Source organism: Scyliorhinus canicula, chromosome 6, assembly GCF_902713615.1.
Source record: "Scyliorhinus canicula chromosome 6, sScyCan1.1, whole genome shotgun sequence".
Taxonomy (NCBI): domain Eukaryota; kingdom Metazoa; phylum Chordata; class Chondrichthyes; order Carcharhiniformes; family Scyliorhinidae; genus Scyliorhinus; species Scyliorhinus canicula.
The window spans coordinates 36,544,816-36,569,031 of record NC_052151.1 but is presented as its reverse complement, the minus strand read 5'-3'; the positions used below and the strand labels follow the sequence as shown (position 1 = coordinate 36,569,031).

The following is a 24,216-nucleotide window of genomic DNA, read 5'->3' as shown; positions in this document are numbered from 1 at the left end:
TGCAGCCCATCTTGGTTCTGAGTGCGACCCACGAGACATTTTGTTGACTATTGCCCACGCGCAAGGTTGCCATATTTTGCTGGTTTCCACTTGTATAGTTTTGTTCCTACTACTATGACTGAAATGACACGCATATAGAGCAGGGGTAATGAAGTAATGTGAGTGCTGATTGCACACAACAGTGTCTGTGAGAACCACACATCCAATCAAGCGCAAATGTTTCTTTTGTTTTTAACCACTTGAAGTTGATGACAGTTCTATTAATATATCAATGACTTAAGCATTTTCTATAACTTGTTTAGAAATATCCAGAGGGCATTAAACGTATTCAATCTTATTCAAGGGTGATAGTTAATGAACATGCCCAATTTCAATCTTGCGGCCCCATGAGATGAAGGAGGGCCACTCATACGCCCGTCTCATTAGCCTAGTTTGCCCATCACTGATGTAGCTGCATGGTGGATTACTCGCCGTCTCAGAGCCAGTACTCAGTGAAATCTGTTGGTGTAGCGAGAACTTCCTATTTTCTGCTCTCACATTATTGTTAGAAAACTTTGCTTAATCACGTGTCACTAAGTTTTTAGTAGCAATCTGAATCATAACTCCTGTTGACCCATAGATCTGGCCCTGAAAAAAACGTAATATTTGTGGAGTGTTGTTAAATTATTAATTACTTGATTCTTTAGATCAGTCTTTTTCAAACTTTTTTGCCTGGGACCCATTTTTACCAATCATAAGAACTAGGAGCAGTAGTATGCCATCTGGCCCTTCGAGCCTGCTCCGCTAATCGGCCATCCTTTGGGACCCACGCCGGTGGACCTTAGCGACCTACACCGGCTGACCTTAGCGACCAAGCCAGCTGGCCTTTGCGACCCACGCCGCCCGAACTTCGCGACCCACCATTTTCACTTACCTTTAATGTGACAGGTGAGCCTGCTTGGTCCTCACGATCGCACTTGCTTTGTTATTCAATGTCACAATTCTGATAGTAACTTCAGCTGAAGATTTAAGATCTCACTGCATCCGTTGAAAAGAAAAAGAGTTTTGTCCTTGAACTCGCCATGTTTAGTCTTCAAATATCTTTGAGGTTTTGAGGATTTTAATCCTTCATTTGCCAGTATTTCTCTGCATATAACACACATGGGGTTGGATTCTCCCAAAATGAGACTATGTCCCCACGCCGGTGTAAAAGCGGAGTTTTACTCCCGAAATTCCATGAAAAAAGTTAGACAAATTCAATGCCCTGCAGGGAGCTAGCAGGGACCCGGAGTAAATCTCGCAGCTTTTGCTGCAGATCTGGGCCCCCAGGTCAGAGACCGTGCATGTGTACGACTATAGCCTCCAGCGGCTGTAGCCGCCACGCGAGCATCACGACTGGCAATAAGTGGTTAGTTCCACGCCGTCGGGAACTCGGCCAGGGGAGTGGAGGATTGATGAGCGGGCCTCTGCCAATGGGCCCTTGGCACGCGTCATACTCCACAGTGAAGCGACTTTCGGTGCCCGGAGAATAGCTGGACCGGCGGCGGGCCCGATTACACCGTCAAACTGGATTCTCCGCCCCTGCGCCGGTAGCGATTACAGCGTCAAGCTGCACAGAATCCGAACCCATGAACTTTGAATCCTGATTTGCAGTGGCACAATTAATAAACCCATACCTCAAGTAATCATCTTTATGCTGCTTTGTTCCTGTTTTCAGCATCTTCTCTATGGGTTGTGATGTACCATCAATTGAACGCGAGACGAGTTGCTGGCCAAAAGTATGGCTTTAATCAGCTAGATGTTAGCCCTGCGGTCGATTACAGTATAAGGACGACCGCCGGGAGTACTGGGTATTTATACCCCACCTCCACTCAGCCTCTCGACCAATCGGGGAGCCGTCACATGACTGGTCTCAACCAACCGGTCGAGAGGCACATGACCGACCAGGGCCAGTAAGCCGGTGTTCTGCACCAATGGCAGGCAGCTATGCTAATCATACCACCACATTCACCCCTTGTGGAGAAAGAAGCCGGGGGGGGGGGGGGGGGGGTCAACGAGAGCTGGGGGGGGGGGGAAACTGGTGGTATGAGTAGTAAGGAGAGAAGGAAAAAAATGTATCCTTGGCTTCCCACTGGCCCAGACATTTAGCAACAGTACATAGTGTCCATACAAGATCCATGGTAGTGTTGAGAGTTAAATGGACTCGATCAGCCTTTTCGTTGCCCGTGACGTCCTGGCAAACCGACGCAGTGGAGTTGGTGACGTTGGTTCAGCCGATGGTGGTGGTTCAGCTGATGTCCTGGACTCCGGGAGCGATGGTCCTTGACTTGCCTCTGTAACCTGGGCTGGTGGGGGAGACGCCATGGATGGGGGAGGGGTGGCCTGGGTGGGGCGCTGGGGGAAAAGGGATAGGTCTGTGGTGAAGGGGGGGAGGGCCGCACGCCGGCGGGTGCCAGGTCCCGGAGGGAGCCCATGTCCTGCCGACCGTCGGGGTACTCCACGTACGCATACTGCGGGTTAGCGTGGAGTAACTGGACTTGTTCCACCAACGGGTCGGACTTGTGCACCCGCACATGCTTCCGGAGCAAGATGGGTCCGGGGCGGCCAGCTACGTCGGGAGAGGGGATCCGGAGGTCAACTTCCTGGAGAAAACCAGAAGACGTTCATGAGGTGTCTGATTAGTTGTGGTACAGAGGAGGGAGCGGATAGAATGTAGGGCATCGGGGATAACCACTTGCCATCGGGAAATAGGGAGATCTCTGGACCGGAGGGCCAGTAGTATGGTCTTCCAGATGGTACCATTCTCCCGCTCGACCTGTCCGTTACCCCGAGGGTTATAGCTGGTCGTCCTGCTAGAGGCAATGCCCCTGCTGAGCAGGAATTGAAGCAGCTCGTTGCTCATAAAGGAGGACCCCCGATCGCTGAGTATGTATGCGGGGTAGCCGAACAGGGAGAAGATGGAGAGGAGGGCCTTAATGACGGTCGATGTGGTCATGTCGGGGCAGGGAATGGCGAAGGGGAAGCGGGAGTATTCATCGATCACCGTCAGGAAGTAAATGTTGCGATTGCTAGAGGGAAGGGGCCCCGTGAAGTCTATATTGAGACGTTCAAAGGGGCGGGATCCTTTGATCAGATGCGCGCGCTCGGGGCGGTAGAAGTGCGGTTTGCACTCTGCGCAGATGTGGCAGTCACGGGTTACTGTCCTGACTTCCTCGATGGAGTAGGGCAGGTTGCGGGTCTTTATGAAATGATAGAAACGGGTCACCCCTGGATGGCAGAGGTCCGCGTGGAGGGAGCGGAGGCGGTCTATCTGCGCGCTGGCCCAGGTACCGCGGGACAGGGCATCAGGAGGCTCATTGAGCTTCCCAGGACGATATCATAGTTGTACGTGGACAACTCGATCCGCCACCGCAAGATCTTGTCGTTCTTAATCTTGCCCCTCTGTGCATTATCGAACATGAAGGCCACTGTCCGTTGGTCTGTGAGGAGGGTAAACTTCCTGCCGGCCAAATAGTGCCTGCAGTGTCGCACAGCTTCGACTATGGCCTGGGCTTCCTTTCCACAGAGGGGTGGCGGAGTTCGGAAGCCTGGAGGGTTCTGGAGAAGAAGGCCATGGGTCTGCCCGCTTGGTTCAGGGCGGCCGCCAGAGCTACTTCTGATGCGTCGCTCTCGACCTGGAAGGGGAGGGACTCGTCAATGGCGCGCATCGTGGCCTTTGCGATGTCCGCTTTGATGCGGCTAAAGGCCTGGCAGGCCTCCGTCGACGGCGGGAAGGTCGTGGACTGAACGAGGGGACGGGCCTTGTCGGCGTAATTGGTGTTGGGATGAGGCTACTCGCGAGATTTCCAGACCACGAAACCCCTTACGAGATTTAACAAAACCTCGCCCTCATAATAATAATCATAATAATCTCACTGGGCGTGATCTAAATCTGCATATTTAAATGACCCGGTGGGATTCTCCCGGCACCCTAACAGCCGCATGCTGGAGAACTCGCCAGGATGCCGTTTAGAAATGGTTTCCACAGACTGGAGGGGAGAAGAGTGGTGCTGGTGAATATATATGCCCCGAACTGGGATGATGTGGACTTCATTAAAAGAGTGCTGGGGAAGATCCCGGACCTGGACTCACGCAGGCTAATAATGGGGGGGGGGGGGGGGGGGGGGGGGGAGACTTTAACATGGTCCTTGACCCGGCTTTGGATCGGTCGTATCCCAGAATGGGTAGACTCCCAGCAATGGCAAGGGAGCTGAAAGGGTTTATGGAGCAAATGGGGGCAGTGGACCCCTGGAGAGATAGACAGCCGACAGGAAGGGGCTACACGTTTTACTCGCACGTCCATAAAGTATATTCTAGGATAGATTTCTTCATACTAAGCAGGGATTGTATAGGGGAGGTAAAGAACACGGAATACTCGGCAATTACTATCTCAGACCATGCCCCGCACTGGGTAGACCTGCAGATCGGTGGAGCGAGCTACCAACGCCCGCAGTGGAGGCTAGACGTGGGACTGCTGTCGGAGGAGGGGATCTGTGCGAGGCTTCGTAGGTGTATGCAAAATTACTTGCAGGTGAATGACACGGGGGAGGTCTCAGCGGCGACCCTGTGGGAGGCGCTAAAGGCAGTAGTGCGGGGGGAGCTGATTTCAATTGGGGCCCACAGAGCCAAGGCAGACAGGGCAGAGATGGATAGATTGGTCAGGGAAATGGGTCGGATAGATGAAGAGCACGCGGAGTCCCCGGGGGAGGTTTCACTCAGGGAGAGGCAGAGACTACAGGTGGAACTGGGGGCACTATCCACGAGTAGGGCCGTGGAACAGTTTAGGAAGGCGAGGGGCATGGTGTACGAGCATGGGGAAAAGGCTAGCAGACTGTTAGCGCAGCAACTCAGTAGGAGGGAGGCGGCCAGGGAAATAGGTAGAGTGAGGGATGGGGAGGGGCGCAAAGTGGAGGACCCGGCAGGATTGAATAAGGTATTCCGGGACTTCTATCGCAAGCTGTATAGTTCGGAGCCGCCGGAAGAACCGGACGAGATGAAAAGGTTTCTGGACGGGTTAACCTTCCCAACAGTAGGTGGGGGGCGAGTGGATGAGCTGGGGGCCCCGATTAGAGTGGAGGAGGTATTGGGGGGCCTAAAGGCTATGCAGTCGGGGAAAGCCCCGGGGCCGGATGGATACCCAGTAGAGTTCTATAGGAAGTTTTCTGAGCTGGTGGGCCCGGTCTTGGCGAGGGTTTTCAATGAGGCAAGGGACAGAGGGACCCTGCCGCCGACAATGTCACAAGCCACTATATCACTGATATTGAAGCGGGGTAAAGACCAGGAGGTGTGCGGGTCCTACAGGCCAATCTCCCTGATTAATGTTGACGCCAAGCTCCTGGCAAAGGTACTGGCGGTTAGAATGGAGGACTGCGTACCGGAGGTGATTGGGGAGGACCAAACTGGGTTCGTGAAAGGTAGCAGCTGGCGGCCAACCTGAGAAGATTACTTAATGTGATAATGATGCCCCCATTGGGCAGGGAGGTGGAGGTAGTGGTGGCGATGGACGCCGAGAAGGCCTTTGACCGGGCGGAGTGGGACTATCTATGGGAGGTGCTCAGACGGTTTGGGTTCGGGGAGGGATTGGTGGATTGGATCAAATTACTATATCAGGCCCCGAAGGCCAGCGTCAGGACTAACAGAGAAGCGTCAGAGTACTTTAGGTTGTACCGAGGGACCAGACAGGGCTGCCCGCTCTCCCCGCTGCTGTTTGCGCTGGCCATAGAGCCGCTGGCGATTGCGCTGAGAGCCGCAGGGGGATGGAAGGGGATGGTGAGGAGCGGGGTAGAACATAGGGTCTCTCTTTACGCAGACGACCTGCTCCTGTACATGTCGGACCCAGTGGCCGGGATGGGAAGTATACTGGGAATATTGAGGAAGTTCGGCCAGTTTTCAGGATACAAATTAAATACGGTCAAGAGTGAAATGTTTGTGGTCCAGGCAAGGCGCCAGGAGAACAGATTGAGAGGGCTACCGTTTAGGCTGGTTGAGGAAAAATTCCGGTATTTGGGAATCCAGGTGGCACGAGACTGGGGCAGGCTGCACAAGTTAAATTTGGCCAGGGTGGTGGAGCAAATGAAGGGAGAGTTTCGGAGATGGGATGCACTCCCGCTGTCACTGGCAGGGAGGGTGCAGACTGTAAAGATGACAATCCTCCCTAGATTTCTGTTTGTTTTTCAGTGCCTCCTGATCTTTGTTCCACAGTCCTTCTTCAAAAGAGTTAATGGGATGATCTGAGCTTTGTCTGGGCGGTAAAATCCCCGTGGGTGAAGAAGGCAATGTTGGAGAGGAACCGCAGCGAGGGAGGGCTGGCTTTGCCGAGTCTGATTAATTATTACTGGGCGGCCAACATCGCTATGATAAGGAAGTGGATGGTGGGTACGGGGTCTATCTGGGAGCGGGTGGAGGCGGCTTCGTGCAGGGGCTCCAGCTTGGCAGCCCTGGTCATGGCTCCTCTACCGCTGCCGCCGGCCAAGTACTCCACCAGCCCGGTAGTGGTGGCGACCCTGTGGATATGGGGCCAGTGGAGGAGGCATGTAGGGAAGACGGGGGCGTCGGTTTGGGCGCCAATCTGCGACAACCATCGGTTTGCCCCCAGGAGTATGGATGGGGGATTTCGAGTATGGTGGCGGGCGGGGGTGGGAAGGGTGGGCGATATGTTCCTGGAAGGGAGCTTTGCGAGTTTGAGGAGCTTGGAGGTGAAATTTGGGCTGGTAAGGGAAAATTATTTTAGGTACCTACAGTTGCGGGACTTTGTTCGTAGACAGGTCCCATCTTTCCCACGCCTCCCGCCAATGGGGATCCTAGACAGAATAGTCTCTAGGGGGGAAGGAGGGGAGGGTAGAGTCTCGGATATTTATAAGGTGCTCATGGGGGAGGAAGGGTCCCAGACGGAGGAACTGAAACTTAAATGGGAGGAGGAGCTAGGCGGGGAAATGGAGGACGGGCTGTGGGCAGAGGCCCTGAGTAGGGTAAATTCGACCGCGACATGTGCCAGGCTCGGGCTGATTCAATTTAAGGTCGTTCACCGGGCTCATATGACCGTGGCTCGGATGAGCAAATTCTTCGGGATAGAGGAAAATGCACTAGGTGTGCGGGAGGACCAGCGAACCACGTTCACATGTTTTGGGCATGCCCTAAGCTGAGGGGGTACTGGGAGGGATTTGCGGGCGTCATGTCCAGGGTGCTAAAAACAAGGGTGGTGATGGGTCCAGGGGTGGCATTTTTTGGGGTTTCGGAAGACCCGGGAGTCCAGGGGGAGAAAGAGGCCGATGTTTTGGCCTTTGCTTCCCTGATAGCCCGGCGATGAATATTATTGGCGTGGAGGGACTCAAAGCCCCCGAAGACTGAGTTGTGGCTTGCGGACATGTCGAGTTTCCTGGGGATGGAAAAAATTAAGTTCGCCTTGAGGGGATCTGTACATGGGTTCACCCAGAGGTGGCAACCATTTATTGACTTCTTTGCGGGAGAGTGAGCGTCAGCAGGGGGTGGGGGGGAGGGGGAGGAGGGGTAGAGTAGAGTAGAGTAGGAGGGATAAAATGGCGGGTAGTACTGGTGGGAGAGGAGCGGGCTTGTGCAGTATGTTACGATTGAAGTATTGAAAGTACATGGATGTTTGCACATTTTTGCCTTTTTTGCTTTCTTTCTGTTGATGTCTGTAACTGTTTACAAAGCCAAAAACGACCTCAATAAAATTGTTTATTTAAAAAAAAAAGAAATGGTTTCCACAAATGTGGACCAGTCTTAATGGTACATGGAGGGGGTGGTCTCCTAGGCCATTAGAGACCCCTAGGCGGGCCGCGACAGGGAAGGGTGGCACCCTGGCATACACTCTGTCAGCTGGGCATCTTGGCCATGCCACCCTGGTTGGGGGATGGGGGAAAAGATTGGGGAAGTTAGCCTGATCTGCGAGGAGCCTTTACTTCCAGTCTTGGCACAGGAAATGACTGGAGACCTCAGCAGAGGGAAATTCCCTGAATCCAAAATAAAAGGCAAAGTGCTGTTGAATAGCAGGGTGTTTCTTGGTGGCAGATATATTTTTCCATTGAATCATGCCCAAAACCTCCCAGTCCAGAATATAATCTAATAAATCTCTGAACTGATTTATAGCACAGTGGGCTAAATCGCTGGCTTGTAATGCAGAACACAGCCAACAGCGTGGGTTCAATTCCCGTACCTGCCTCCCAGAACAGGTGCCGGAATGTGGCGACTAGGGGCTTTTCACAGTAACATCATTGAAGCCTACTCGTGACAATAAGTTATTATTATTACATCTTTCCTGAAATGAGGAGACCAATACAGTTCACAGTACTCCAGTTGTGGTCTCACCATTGCCCTGAATAACTGAAGCATAATTTCCTTGTATTCAATCCCCCCTTCACAATAAATTCTAACATTCTATTAGCTCTGCTAATTACTTGCTGCACCTGTACGGCCATTTAAATAATATGCCTCTTTTTTATTTGTCCTGCTAAATTGGCTGTCCTCACATTTTACTCTATTTGCCAAATCTTTTTCTTCTATTTGTCTATGGGATGTGGGGGGCACTGCTGGACCATTTATTGCCCATCCCTGAGGGCATTTTACAGTCAACCACATTGCTGTGGGTCTGGAGTCACATGTAGGCCAGGCCAGGCAAGGACATTAGGACCAGATGGATTTTAACAACGGTTTCATAGTCATTAGACTGTTATTGGATTCAAATGTCACCATCTGCCCTGGTGGGATTTGAACCCAGGTCCCCGGATTACTCATCCAGCAACAATACCACTGTGCCATTGCCTCTCCTACTCTGTTACAACATCCTGGGCAAGACAGTTCCAGCCCCCTTGGTCTCGGAGTCACAACACAAGTGAATTAACCAATACTTTCTAGTGCCTTAATCTGGAACACTTTCTCACCCTAATTCCAACCTCCTCCCTTCCATCTCCATTTCTTTTCCTTATGCTTCATCTTCATTTCTTCCCATTTCTTTCTGCTGCATCTCCATTTCTTTTTCTTTTTGCTGCATTTCCAATTGTTTCATTTGTAGCTGGATTTTAGCTAATTCTACTCATTGCGGCCATGACCCAGGCTATGTTTATGACATTTCTTTTGAATTTAAATGCTGATAAATTGCGTCAATTATAATAACTTATCGTCACGAGTAGGCTTCAATGAAGTTACTGTGAAAAGCCCCTAGTCGCCACATTCCGGTGCCTGTTCGGGGAGGCCGGCAAGGGAATTGAACCGTGCTGCTGGCTTTGTTCTGCATTGCAAGTCAGCTATTTAGCCCACTGTGCTAAACCAGCCCCTACCTCACCTTTATCTCACCTTCCAAGCTCTAGCTGGTAACTCAATTTCTAAATCACCTACCAATTTGACTTGGTTGCTTTTTCGAAGCTCTTTTACATAAATCAGAGATAAGTCATCCACCTGAAGAAAACGCTTAACAGCTTTCAGAGCTGTTATATCACTGCAAGCGTGGTGTACTTAATTTACACTGTAACCCAAACCTTGGCATCTACCATTTCAAAGATCCCGGAGCTGAGCCCCTAAATTATTTACGACACCCTGGGCAAGTGAGTTCCAGTCCCACTCGTCCTGGAGTCACAACACAAGTGAATTAACCAATAATTCTTATAAAAATACCTGAGGGGTAGAAAGGGGTAAAAATCATTTGGGAAAGGAAAAAAGAGTCCTTGCTTTGATTCTTAGCACACTTCTCTTCACAGCAAGCTTGCAGATTAAAGTATTTGTTGCAGCAATTACTGGTCTTCAATGCAGATTAATTCAGTCAGGTTCTCTGTCGTTTAAAAATACAGGGCGCGATTCTCCCAAAACGGGAGAAATCGTAAAGCTGGCGTAAAACCCGGGCGGGTTTTACGGCAGCGCGCCCCTTCCCGACCGGGGACCGATTCTGGTCCCCGGTCGGGGCTAGCAGCCCAACGCCGTAGGCTCCGGCAAGACGGGCTTAACGAAAATCGTTAAGCCCGCTTGCCGGAGTTAGCGGCGGCTGACACGTCATATGACGTCAGCCGCGCATGCGCAGTTTGGAAGACTCCAACTGGCGCATGCGCGGGTGACATCATCGCGTTTTTGCGCGAAACCCGCGCATGCGCGGGCCGGGTTGCCCCTCAGCCGCCCCGCGAATGGATACTGCGGGGCGGCGGAAGGACAAGTAGTGCGCGGGCATCGGGCCCGCTGCCCACGATCGGTGTCCACCGATCGCGGGCCCATGGCACCCTTGGCACGGCCGTGGTACGGCCGTGCCAATCGGTGCCATGGTTATCAATAGCGAGTTAGTCACGCCGTTTTTACGAACGGCAAGACCAGGTGTGTTTGCTGTTCGTAAAAACGGCGTAAAGGGCTGGGACTTCGGCCCATCTAACAGTTGAGAATCGCTGCCGGCCGTAAAAAAACGGCGGCAGCGATTCGGGTCGGGACTTCGGCGGGGGGGGGGGGGGGGGGGGGGGAGAATAGCGGGAGGGCGGCAAAAATGTCGGGAAGGCCCTCCCGCTATTCTCCCACCCGTCGTGGGGGGCGGAGAATTTCGCCCACAGTGCTCACAACTTTCCTGGAGAGGCACTTTATTTCTCTACAAACCCTTGCTTTCAGTTCGTGGTTTGTATTCTGACCTCTGTAGTTTCAGGAATACAACGTCCACAGACATCTTGGAGAGAGAGAGAGAGAGAGAGACAGCCCTCACGGCAGAGGGTCAGCTGGATCGTTCTGGTGAGATTCAGCTGGATCATTCTGGAGAGGGGCAGCTGGATCATTCTGGAGAGGGTCAGCTGGATCATTCTGGAGAGATTCAGCTGCATCATTCTGGAGAGGGTCAGCTGGATCATTCTGGAGAGGGTCAGCTGGATCATTCTGGAGAGATTCAGCTGCATCATTCTGGAGAGGGTCAGCGGGATCATTCTGGAGAGGGTCAGCTGGATCATTCTGGAGAGGGTCAGCTGGATCATTCTGGAGAGGGTCAGCTGGATCATTCTGGAGAGGGTCAGCTGGATCATTCTGGTGAGATTTAGCTGCATCATTCTGGAGAGGGTCAGCTGGATCATTCTGGAGAGATTCAGCTGGATCATTCTGGAGAGGGTCAGCTGGATCATTCTGGAGAGGGTCAGCTGGATCATTCTGGTGAGATTCAGCTGCATCATTCTGGAGAGGGCCAGCTGGATCATTCTGGATGGGGTCAGCTGGATCATTCTGGAGAGGGTCAGCTGGATCATTCTGGAGAGGGTCATCTGGATCATTCTGGAGAGGGTCAGCTGGATCATACTGGAGAGGGTCATCTGGATCATTCTGGAGAGGGTCAGCTGGATCATTCTGGAGAGGGTCAGCTGGATCATTCTGGAGAGGGTCAGCTGGATCATTCTGGAGAGGGTCAGCTGGATCATTCTGGAGAGGGTCAGCTGGATCATTCTGGAGAGGGTCAGCTGGATCATTCTGGTGAGATTCAGCTGGATCATTCTGGAGAGGGTCAGCTGGATCATTCTGGAGAGGGTCAGCTGGATCATTCTGGAGAGGGTCAGTTGCATCATTCTGGAGAGGGTCAGCTGGATCATTCTGGTGAGATTCAGCTGCATCATTCTGGAGAGGGTCATCTGGATCATTCTGGAGAGATTCAGCTGGATCATTCTGGAGAGATTTAGCTGGATCATACTGCAGATGGTTATCTGGATAATTCTGGAGAGGGTCAGCTGGATCATTCTGGAGAGATTCAGTTGGATCATTCTGGAGAGGGTCAGCTGGATCATTCTGGAGAGGGTCAGCTGGATCATTCTGGTGAGATTCAGCTGGATCATTCTGGAGAGGGTCAGCTGGATCATTCTGGAGAGGGTCAGCTGGATCATTCTGGAGAGGGTCAGCTGGATCATTCTGGAGAGGGTCAGCTGGATTATTCTGGTGAGATTCAGCTGGATCATACTGCAGATGGTTATCTGGATAATTCTGGAGAGGGTCAGCTGGATCATTCTGGAGAGGGTCAGCTGGATCATTCTGGAGAGGGTCAGCTGGATCATTCTGGTGAGATTCAGCTGGATCATTCTGGAGAGGGCCAGCTGGATCATTCTGGATTGGGTCAGCTGGATCATTCTGGAGAGGGTCATCTGGATCATTCTGGAGAGGGTCAGCTGGATCATTCTGGTGAGATCAGCTGGATCATACTGCAGATGGTTATCTGGATAATTCTGGAGAGGGCCAGCTGGATCATACTGGAGAGGGTCATCTGGATCATTCTGGAGAGGGTCAGCTGGATCATTCTGGAGAGGGTCAGCTGGATCATTCTGGAGAGGGTCAGCTGGATCATTCTGGAGAGATTCAGCTGGATCATTCTGGAGAGGGTCAGCTGGATCATTCTGGAGAGGGTCAGCTGGATCGTTCTGGAGAGATTTAGCTGGATCATTCTGGAGAGATTCAGCTGGATCATTCTGGAGAGATTCAGCTGGATCATTTGGTGAGATTCAGCTGCATCATTCTAGAGAGGGTCAGCTGGATCATTCTGGAGAGATTCAGCTGGATCATTCTGGAGAGGGTCAGCTGGATCATTCTGGAGAGGGTCAGCTGGATCGTTCTGGAGAGGGTCAGCTGGATTTTTCCTCTGTACTTCAGAATCAAAACTGAAACCTCAGGTCTCAGAGCCATTCCTCCGGGATACAATCTAACTACCACCGGTTACCAGGCACAGCACAGTCTTTTGGGCCCAATCATTGGGTGAACATCCCCAATTCTTACCTTATGACGGAAGCAAAATCACTGATGAAGCAGCTGAAGAGGGTTGTGCCTAGGGCACTACCCTGAGGAACTCCTGGTACAGCCCTGGGACTGAAATGATTGATATCCAACAACCATAAGCGTTATCCTTTGTGCTAGGTATGACTCCAACTATTGGAGAGTTTCCCATTGACTTCAATTTTGCTCGGGTTCTTGATGTCACAACCGGTTAAATGCTGCCTTGATGTCAAAGCCAGTAGTAGAACTTGCCTACTTGGTGTTTAGGAAAATGTGTTGATCTAATTGAAATGTACACATTCTTACTATACACACCTTACTGTACAATATTGTACACACCTCTGTCAGCATCAACGGGGCCGAGATGGAGATAGTTCGCAATTTCAAATTCCTAGGGGTACACATCACAAAAAAATTTGTCCTGGTCCACTCACGTCGACGCTACCACCAAGAAAGCACAACAGCGCCTATACTGCCTCAGGAAACTAAGGAATTTCGGCATGTCCACATTAACACGTACAAACTTTTACAGATGCACCATAGAAAGCATCCTATCGGGCTGCATCACAGCCTGGTATGGCAACTGCTCAGCCCAGGACCACAAGATACTTCAGAGAGTCGTGAATACCGCCCAGTCCATCACACGAACCTGCCTCCTATCCATTGACTCCATCTACACCTCTCGCTGCCGGGGAAAGCGGGCAGCATAATCAAAGACCCCTCCCACCCGGCTTACGCACACTTCCAACTTCTTCCATCGGGCAGGAGATACAGAAGTCTGAGAACACGCACTAACAGACTGAAAAACAGCTTCTTCCCCACTGTTACCAGACTCCTAAACGACCCTCTTATGGACTGACCTCATTAACACTACACCCCTGTATGCTTCATCCGATGCCAATGCTTATGTAGTTACATTGTATACCTTGCATTACCCTATTATGTATTTTCTTTTATTTCCTTTTCTTTTCATGTACTTAATGCTCTGTTGAGCTGCTCGCAGAAAAATACTTTTCACTGTACCTCGGTACACGTGACAATAAACAAATCCAATGCAATCCAATCCTTAAGGGGCTTGACATAATAAATGTTTACTCTGCTGGGGAACCTAGAACACAGGAGCACAATCTTAGAATGAGGGATTGGCCATTCAGAAATGAGGTGAGGAGTCATTTCTTCAATAAGAGGATTGTGAATCTTTGGGATTCTCTACGTCAGTTATCAGTGGAAGCTCAGTACATCTGAGACAAAGATGGATAGAATTTAGGGTACTAAGAGAATTAAAGGTGATGGGCTAGTGCAGGAAGGTGAAGCTGAGGTAGAAGATCAGCTATTACCTTGTTGAATAGCAGAGCAGGCACAAACAGCCAAATAGCCTACTCCTATTTCTTTTGTTCTAATGTTCCTTGACAAGGAGGTAAAATGAAAGGGTTCAAGAATTGTTTGGTGTATTTAATCAATATTCTTCTCAGAGTATTGATTCTAGAACACTTACAATGCATTGCTATGTTTACTGCTGAACACTTTCATGTTTGCAAGTAATAATTGTAGCATAGTTTTTCAAAAAGTCAAATGCTTAACTGTGTGGGATGAACTCTTAGTGCAATTCTGATAAGTAACAGTTGCCCAGATTGCAATTACCTGGTAATCAGTTGGCATGGCCGATCCACCAGAGGTTGTTGATGATGTACCTAATCGAGGTTTCTTGTTTGGAGGTCCTTGATTGAGACTGCTGTCCTGGTTATGTTGTACGCCTCCTCCTCCAGCAGCAGTTCCATTTGTCTGGGTGCTGTTTTGTTGTTGGGGTGCTTGCTGTTGCTGTTGATTCTGTTGTGTTGTCTGTTGTTGGTGCTGCTGATTCTGTTATTCAAGATAATGTCAAGAGTAATTAATCTATCCACAATCCCAACAGCCTCATTGCTGGGATAATGTATACACACTATCTTAGACTTGCATTGAGGAAACACAATGAACCGTAGATACACAGTACTTTCAGCATTGACTGTAATCATTCATCAAAGGGACATGAATGAGGGGCCTGACTGCGTCAGGGACCTAGAAGTTTAAAGTCATAAATATTGCTTGCTAACAGCTAAGTATGTGCAAGTTTCCAACATGCTGTAATAACAATGCAACAATGTTTTGACAGAAGATTATGGTTAATATAGCATACCCATTTAAACTTCATAGATCTATTGCTTTTATTAGATCATCTTTCCTAACAGGGATTTTAAAGGCTGCCATGGTTTTCTGTACCATTTACCTTTAGTGGTAACCTGTTACATCTGTTCCATCACCTTCTTACGAAAAATAAATTGCCTATTTTCTTGGAGTTTTCTGTGTATTTATACCCAGTTATGGGTAATAAGGGTACCTGCCTTATTATGGGTAATAAGGGCAGGTACCTGCCATAAAAGATTGAAGAAATTTGGCTACACCACACTTTTTATTCCCGTGTTGATTTCTGCGCTTGAATGTATTATGACCAATGTTCCAAGAGCTGACCTATAATTATATGGGCTCAAAGTCGACATAAAATTAAGGTCAAGATTTTATGCACAATAAGAAACAGTAATTGTTTTAATCTTTAATCCCAATTTCTGAAGTGACTTTTTTGTATTCATAGACTCATGACAATTCTCGGTCCAAGGTGAACTCAGCCCAACGCATCACACAAGCTTGCCATCCTCCCATTGATTCTGTCTACACCTCCCGCTGCCTCAGGAAGGCAGACAGCATTGTCAGAGACCCCTCACACCCAGGCCTGGCCCTCTTCCAGACCCTTCCATCAGGCCCATCACGTTTGTGCTGGCTGAAAAGTGAGCCACCCAGCCTAATCCCGCTTCCCAGCATTTAGTCTGTAGCCCTGCAGGTTAGGGCACTTGAAATACATATCCAGACACCTTTTAACTGAGTTGAGGGTTTCCGTCTTGATGTGCTTGCTCAGGGGCAGTGCAGAGAAGGTTTACCAGACTGATTTCTGAGATGGCAGGAGGAGAGATTGAGTTGGTTAAGATTGTATTCGGTGGAGTTCAGAAGAATGTGGAGGGATCTCAAAGAAAGGAATAAAATTTAACAGGGCTAAGAGGAAGTTTACCAGATTTTACGTGATCTGGAGGGTGTTAGCTATGCGGAGAGGCTGAATAGACTCGGACTTTTCATTAGAAAGACGGAGGTTGAGGGGTGTCCTCATAAGAGGTCTACAAGATTGAGCGGCATGGATAGAGTGGATGGGCAGGCACGCCTTGCCTGGGGAGGGTGTGGAAGCAGATACAATAATGACGTTCAAAAGGCATCTGGACAAATACGTGGCTAGGATGGGTGTAGAAGGTTAGAGCACCAGGAAGTGCTGAGGATGGGTATAGAAGGTTAGAGCACAAGGAAGTGCTGAGGGTTTTGGCCAATGGTGGTATCATGACCGGTATAGGCTTGGAGGGCCAAAGGGCCTGTTCCTGTGCTGTATTGTTCTTTGTTGTTCTAAACATCCTCGTAAATTTGCTCTATACCAGCTCTAATGTAATTACATCCTTTCTGTGATGGGGTGACCAGAACTGCACACAGTACTCAAGTTGTGGCCGACCTGATGTTTAAACAGTTCCAGCATTATCTCCCGGTTCTTATATTCTATACTTCAGCTAATAAAGGAAAATATTTACGATGTGTTCTTAACCACCTTTTTGACCTGTCCTGCGACTGTCAGGAATCTGTGGACATTCACTCCAAGGTCCCTCACTTCCTCTAAATATTCTCCCATTAATTGTGTATTGTCCTTGCAAAGACTGGCACTTAACTTTCTAGCTTTTTGAATGCATTGTTATGGCATCAATGTGAATCACATTAAAAATTCAAAATATTTTATGATCGCATATTCTTAAACATATGCACAAATAATAGTTAGATAGCTTTAAAAATAAATATATGATAGTGGTTAGCACTGCGGCCTCATTACACCAAGGTCCCAGGATTCGATCCCGCATCTGTGTCAGTGTCTGTTTGGAATTTACACATTCTCCCTGTGTTTGCATGGGTTTCGTCCCCACAACCCAAAAGATCTGCAGGGTAGGTGGATTGGCCATGCTAAATTGTCCCGTAATTGGACAAAAATACATTGGATATTCTAAATTTAAAAGAAAATATAAATAAATAAATAAATAAGTATATGATAATGAGTTTGGCACTTTCCTCAGGCCCCCACTGCTTATGCTGATTTCTGCCTGCTCGAACTCAAGTTTTTTTTATGGATTACGTTAATAAGATTGGCAGAAAATCAGGGTGTACATGGCTCAGCAAAATGATAACATAGCTTTAAACTTCCCAATAATGTTCCCACAGGAAATTCCACCCCAACTTGCTTCAGAACATCACACATTGACTAGCTTCAATGATTTTTGAACTAATTTAGTCAAATTTACAAACCTAAGTCATCAAGGTTAATATTCTGTCCTATAAACCATTCACTAAAATAAAATAATGAACTCTATGCGACTCTATTGGCAACCAGTTTCCAGTTCAATGCCTCCAACTTTCGAAACAAATCTGTTGGACTTTAACCTGGTGTTGTAAGACTTTTTACTGTGCCCACCCCAGTCCAACGCCGGCTTCTCCACATCCAACTTTCCAGCGTCCTTTTATGTCTCGTTTTCAGCAAAGCATCAAACCAGCCTAATCCTCTGACTTTCCTAATCTTTCCGATGGGTATTCACTTTGACAATCAGTAAGCTGGGTTGAAAAGTATCAAATGACTTCCTGAAAAACGATCAACTGCCTTCACCTATTATCTTTCTGCTTCTCTCTGGGTTTAAATCAACATTGCAGTATTAATTGTGTGGATTCCAGAACAATGGTAACTTTGGCACACTGCAAAACTACTTCAGTACAGGCAAGTTATTGAATCCTAGCCTAGCTTTATACCATCTTTGATCTTCTCCTTTATAACTGTTCAGGTAGCATAAAGTTTTGTCAAACCCTCTCCGTTACCTGGTAAGCTGTTATTCAGGTCACTGAACTCATATTAACTATTTCTCTCTCCACAGACACTGCCTGATCTGCTGAGTTGTTGCAGTATTTTCTGTTTATATTCCAGATTTCCAGCGCTTATGCTTCTTAAGCTGTTATTTGTTTGTAATGTGACACCATTGCATATGGAGGCAAAATTCTAATGGCCCCCGCCAGGGCGGCACGTTAGGAAGTCCGGGGGTGGGGTAAAATGCTGTCAATGCTGTCATTTACCAGTGGCCAGAACTACAGAAGCACAGCCAATTTAATTAAATTAATGCCCAATTGAGGGCCATCTGCCCAGGATTGGATGTGGAAACTGCTAATGCAAGAGGTGACCTCCATGTGACTTTTCAGGGTGCAACCATCAGAACCAGATGCTCCATGGTCCAAGTGGGTCACACCCAAGGCCCGTCCTGCTCCCAGATACATTTTAGTCCCTTTTAGCAACAAATTAGCTGCCATCAGGTCTCCTGTCTCTTTGAAGGGACGAGAGCGCGCCTCCAAGTGTTGCTAAAGCTGCAGAGCTGCAACCCTCTGATTAGGCTGGCAGCAAGGCTGGCAGTGCGAAGTGCAAACCCACTGTCTTCTATTGGACAGTGGGCCTGACTGTGGCCAATATAGAGGCCACTGCACAGATTGCCGCTGTGGTCTGTTGCCTGCCCGCTCAGAGTTGGGACACACTTGGTTCGGGACCTCCTCCTCTTGAGAAAAAGCTGATGGCGGTTTTCAATAATTACAGATTGTTGTGATGAATTTTGAACATTTATTGCAGAAAGCTGGTTCGCTAGGAGGATGACCTGAATGGGTGGCTTTGATCTTGTGACAGTGGTAGAAATGGGGCAATTGTTGAGTAACATACACTGCTGATAGAAAGGTCTGTTGACTGCTGATAAAAAGGGCTGTTGGAGTACATCATAACACATGGTGGGATAGTTGCAGGCTTACATGTGACTACATTTGAAACTGCAGGATGTCTAATCAGACAACCTTTGCAACTTTGATGAGTGCAAAGAATGAGATAAATATATCTCGGTAGCATGGTGGTTAGCATGGTGGTTAGCATCAATGCTTCACAACTCCAGGGTCCCAGGTTCGATTCCCGGCTGGGTCACTGTCTGTGTGGAGTCTGCACGTCCTCCCCGTGTGTGCGTGGGTTTCCTCCGGGTGCTCCGGTTTCCTCCCACAGTCCAAAGATGTGCGGGTTAGGTGGATTGGCCATGCTAAATTGTCCGTAGTGTAAGGTTAATGGGGGGATTGTTGGGTTACGGGTATACGGGTTACGTGGGTTTAAGTAGGGTGATCATTGCTTGGCACAACATCGAGGGCCGAAGGGCCTGTTCTGTGCTGTACTGTTCTATAATCTATAATCTATAATACTATCTACTTACAAGAACTCAGTGCCTGGTTGAACACAAATGCACAAATTAAAAGCTAGCTCACCCCGCCGAGTCATTGGGGCATATTGATGAAGCAAATATTTTTCTTCGTCAGTCACGTGGTGCTATTTTGTTAAATAGGATGAGGGATGTAAACGGTTGTGTCCTCTAGCATCAAGAACACCTGGATTAGGTACAGCACAGATCGGATGCAATACAGAGATCTTTCCTTCAATTCGCCCAAGGAGCTATACTCCTCACTCTATCCATGTTAGATTTCTACAGCCAGAATCGAAGTCATTTATAAAAATCTATTTGTGATTTTTATCAATGACTTGGAGGAGGGGGCTGAAGGGTGGGTCAGTAAATTTGCTGACGACACCAAGATTGTTGGAGTAGTGGATGAGGTGGAGGGCTGTTGTAGGCTGCAAAGAGACATTGATAGGATGCAGAGCTGGGCCGAAAAATGGCAGATGGAGTTTAACCCTGATAAGTGCAAGGTGATTCATTTTGGTAGGACAAATTTGAATGCGGATTACACGGCAGGGTTCTGAGGAATGAGAAGGAACAGAGAGATCTTGGAGTTCATTTCCACAGATCTCTAAAGGTTGCCATTCAAGTGGATAGAGCCATGAAGAAAGCCTATAGTGTGTTAGCATTTATTAACAGGGACTTGAGTTTAAAAGCCGTGAGGTTATGCTGCAACTGTATAGGACCCTGGTGAGACCACATTTGAAGTATTGTGTGCAGTTCTGGTCATCTCATTATAGGAAGGATGTGGAAGCATTGGAAAGGGTGCGAAGGAGATTTACTAGGATGCTGCCTGGATTGGAGGGTAGGTCTTATGAGGAAAGGTTGAGTGAGGTGGGGCTTTTCTCAATGGCGTAAAGGAAGATAAGAGGCGACTTAATAGAGGTTTATAAGATGATGAGGGGGATAGATAGAGTGGACGTTCAGAGACTATTTCCTCGGGTGGATGTAGCTGTTACAAGGGGGCATAACTATAAGGTTCGGCGTGGGAGATATAGGAGGGATGTCCGAGGTAGGTTCTTTACTAGTGGTAAAGGGTGTGGAATGGACTGCCTGCTGTGATAGTGGAGTCAGACACTTTAGGAACTTTCAAGCTGTTATTGGGGAGGTACATGGAGCACACCAGAATGACGGAGTGGGATAGCTTGATCTTGGTTTTGGACAAAGTTCGGCATCGAACATCGAGGGCCAAAGGGCCTGTTCTGTGCTGTACTGTTCTATGTTCTGAAGGGGTACGAATCCAATTATTCAGAGATCCCATTCAAGTTACAATACATTATGGAATAAACTGGAATTTAACAAATGGAATTTAAGAAAACTGGAATCGAAAACAAAAACAAAGAAGTGAATTTTCTCCCTGCACAGATCACCCCACTCAAGGGCTAGAGGAAAAAAGTGACCAAGAATAATAATGAGATAAGGGGTGGAAGAGTAAGATCTCACCCTGTGAAAACTGGAGGCATATTATATGTTACTCACAAGTTGAAATACCATTTATTTTAGTTTAGTTAACACATTGTGTCATGGGAGCGTCCCGTTAGGTAAATTTTTGTCTTATCACATGGCTTCAGGGATGTCATTGTGTGGGTGGAGCTGGGCTGTGGCTCTGGGTTATATACTTTTGTTTTTGAGTTGGGAGCTGAGCTGAGTTTTACTTTCGCTTTGAGTTTGAACTGGTTTTGTTCTGCACAGGTTGAAAGAAGGTTTTTTCTCTGTCTGCATTTTAAAAGTTGTTTCCAGACTGCTTGATAACTTGAAAATAAATAATTGTTTTCTGGAAGAAATTTGAACCTGCTGTTTTGGAAAGGGCACAAGTGCATCCAAATCAGGTCTTGAGTGCTGTGTGTGCTGGGCCACACCTTTCCAAAGGATTTTCTGGTTTATGGGATCTTGTTATTAAATTGGAACAGCAAAAGGGGGGAATTTATTAAGGGTTATATATAGAGTACTGTAGCTGTGTGGGGTATTTATGTTTGTAGTTGATAAAAATGCTTACTGTGTGTGTTTATAAAAATGTCAACTAAATTCGTAGAATAAATTTTGTTTTCGATTCAAAATGCTTCAGGCCTCTGTTGAATAACACCCGAAAGGCAGCTCTTGTGCTCACTGTAACCCAAATCAATAAACAGTTGGAGATCAGGTGAACTCCATGATATACTTTGGAGTTTTCTAAACCCTGGCCCATAACAATTGTTTGTTCCTTTTTAAGATGATGCCAAGGTGACCAAAGAGTTTAATAAAATGGCCGTCATCATAGAAAAGGTAGCTAATGACACTTCCGCAGCCCCATTCAAGATTTCCGCTGAATTGCTAGCTATCCGCTTTGCAAAATCGAATAGCTATTGATTATATTCTCGACGAGAAAGGTGGGACGTGTGCCCTGATTGGATCAGAATGTTGTACTTATATTCCAGATAGCTCCAAAGAGATCACTGATTTGGCAAAACACATTAAAAGTGAGGTTGAGAAACTGAAGCAACCCGGGTCCAGTACTCTTTGCAGTTGGGCTACTGGGTGGTGAGGATCCTTGGGAGCCTCAGTGTTAGAAGGTTGGTCATGTTCTTTGTAGTTATTTTTGATATGTATCGAGTGTTTTGGACACTTGAATGTGTCTGTAAGAGAAAGTCAAAAAAGCCCTGAAATAGTAATATCTTTACAAGATATGAAGGCTGCTTACTATTAATTCTTCTCTACAAAGGGTCATCAAAAATAACTGTCCATAAATGTGTTTCCTTCTTCTTCAACCTTTCTCTGCTTTATTTTTTACTATTGTAAATGATCAATTCTATTTTTGTTTAGAATAATCAAAAGGGGGGAATGATAGATTACTGATTATTGATTCACTGATTTATTGTTTAACTGATTTATTTGGTGCCTTTAAGAATTGATTCAGTATGGTTCTACATTTCTTAATTCAGTGCACAGACAAAGGATGGAATATCTACAAATCCAATGTGGAAAGTTGGTCATTGTTTCAGATAATGAATAAGAGTTGCTATGCAGGTATCTAACATTGTTTCATGAAATGTTGCATAAAAGCCTCTTGTAATAAATAAACCATTGTTATTCAATACATTTAGTGATGGAAATGTATCAAAGCCTTAGCAACACCAAGGTTAATGCAAACACCGAATCTTTATAAGATTGGCGTATGTGGCAGGTGTACGTAGACATTTAATTAATTTGATGGGCATTAGCAAATCTTATGTAATGACCAATGTTTGAATAACAAATCATTTTCTGAGTGACAGACATCTATTTGAACAAATCAGGAGGTTTCAGCTGAGAATTAAAAGCCAATGAGAGTAAATGAGGGATTATGCCATAGACATGAATTCCCTTAAAAGTAAGACCTCGTGGGCGCGGTTTCATTCTGTAATTCCTCCCTTCCTGAATTCTTGAATCATCTATTTCTTATACTTTTCTCATGCTTTTATGTTTATCGCTTTTCAATATGTTCTGACCAGTTTAAGTATTATTTGATCTACGTTTTGATTTAATTCTGATGCAAGTGCGTTAAAGTGAATAATTTGCAATAAAGTTGCATTTTTGGACACCTCCACGCAACCTGATCTTGGGTTCTTATTTGAAGATAAAATAAATGTATGTATACTAACCCACACCCCCGCTTTGGGCGGCTCCGTGTCCCTCCACCCAAGCAAAATCCGTCTCTGGGCTATCAGGGAGGCAAAGGCCAAGACATCTGCCTTTCTTGCCCCCTGGACTCCCGGGCCTTCCGACATCCCAAATGTCACTACCTCTAGACTCGGGGTCACCTTTACCCCCAACACTAGGTTTGCTAGAATAATTCGGGAGGATTTAAACTAGTATGGCAGGGGAACCAAAGTGCTAGCTTAGAAGGTGTAAAAACTGAAGGGGAAATAGAACACAAAAATAAGAGAACAACATAGCCGTCTGCTCAAACTCAGTGGGTTGAAGTGTATTTGTTTCAATGCCAGAAGTATAGCAAGTAAGGCAGATGAACTTAAAGCAGTTATTAGTACTTGGAATTGTGATGTTGTGGCTATCACAGAAACGTGGTTAAAGGAAGGGCAGGATTGGCAGCTGAACATTGGAGGATTTAGATGCTTCAGGAGAGATAGAGGGGGATGTAAAAGGGCTGGGGGAGTAGCATTACTGGTTAAGGAGAATATTACAGCCGTAGTGCGGGAGGACACCTCGGAGGGCTCATACAATGAGGCAAACTGGGTAAAGCTCAGGAACAGGAAAGGGGGCAATCACAATGTTGGGTGTTTATTACAGCCGCCTCCCCCCTCCCCCGCACAAATTCCAGCGAGAGACAGAGGAACAGATAAGTGGAGGGATTTCAGATAGATGCAAAAGTAACAGGGTTGTTGTGGTATTGACTGGGACTCACTTAGTGCTCGGGGCTTGGACGGGGCAGAGTTTGTAAGGTGTATACAGGAAGGCTTCTTGATGCAATATATGGATAGTCCAGCTGGGGACGAGGCAGTATTGGACCTGGTATTGGGGAATGAGCCTGGACACGTGGTTGAGGTTTCAGTAGGGGAACATTTTGGGAGTAGTGACCACAATTCCGTAAGTTTTTTTTAAATAAATGTTTTTATTCACCATTTTCACATTTTCCTCCAAAATTTACACCCCACCCACAAACAGTAAATGGTAAAAAATACAAAATCAATCCCCTTAACAATAACAATGATCCCATCCTCCCACCACCGCAAACAACGGCCCACCTGTCAAGATATGCATCCAATAAAACAAATTCTCCCACGGTGGAAACAAAAAACAAAGGAAAAAAGAAAAAAGGAGTCCGGGACCGCCCATGGTCACCATAGAGTCCACTCCCCCCACCCCCTCCCCCTCCACACTCAAGCTCTGAAAGAGTACCGTATGTGATACCCAAGAGTTGTAACCCCCCCTCCAACTCCTCCCGCCCACTGCCTCTTGTAAAACTCCTCCCCCCAACCTCGGTTCCTTCCCCCCAACTTTCCATCCCGGCTAGACCCCTCGGACCCTGTTCTGCCAGGCTCCGATGGCCGCAGGCCCTCCCCCCACCCCACCTCACTCCCTTTCACTGTCCGGCTTAAACCGGCCAGCG

The 24,216-nt window shown here is 47.6% G+C and overlaps 1 protein-coding gene across 1 annotated transcript in view; it reads right to left on the bottom strand.

Moving 5' to 3' along the window:
- Positions 1-24,216, bottom strand: part of cdk19 (cyclin-dependent kinase 19) — a 347,911-nt gene that overhangs the window by 17,369 nt on the left and 306,326 nt on the right. Inside the window, exon 12 of the mRNA XM_038799152.1 lies at positions 14,371-14,589. Within this exon, the coding sequence (XP_038655080.1) occupies positions 14,371-14,589 (219 nt within the window). The remainder of the gene's footprint in view (positions 1-14,370; positions 14,590-24,216) is intronic.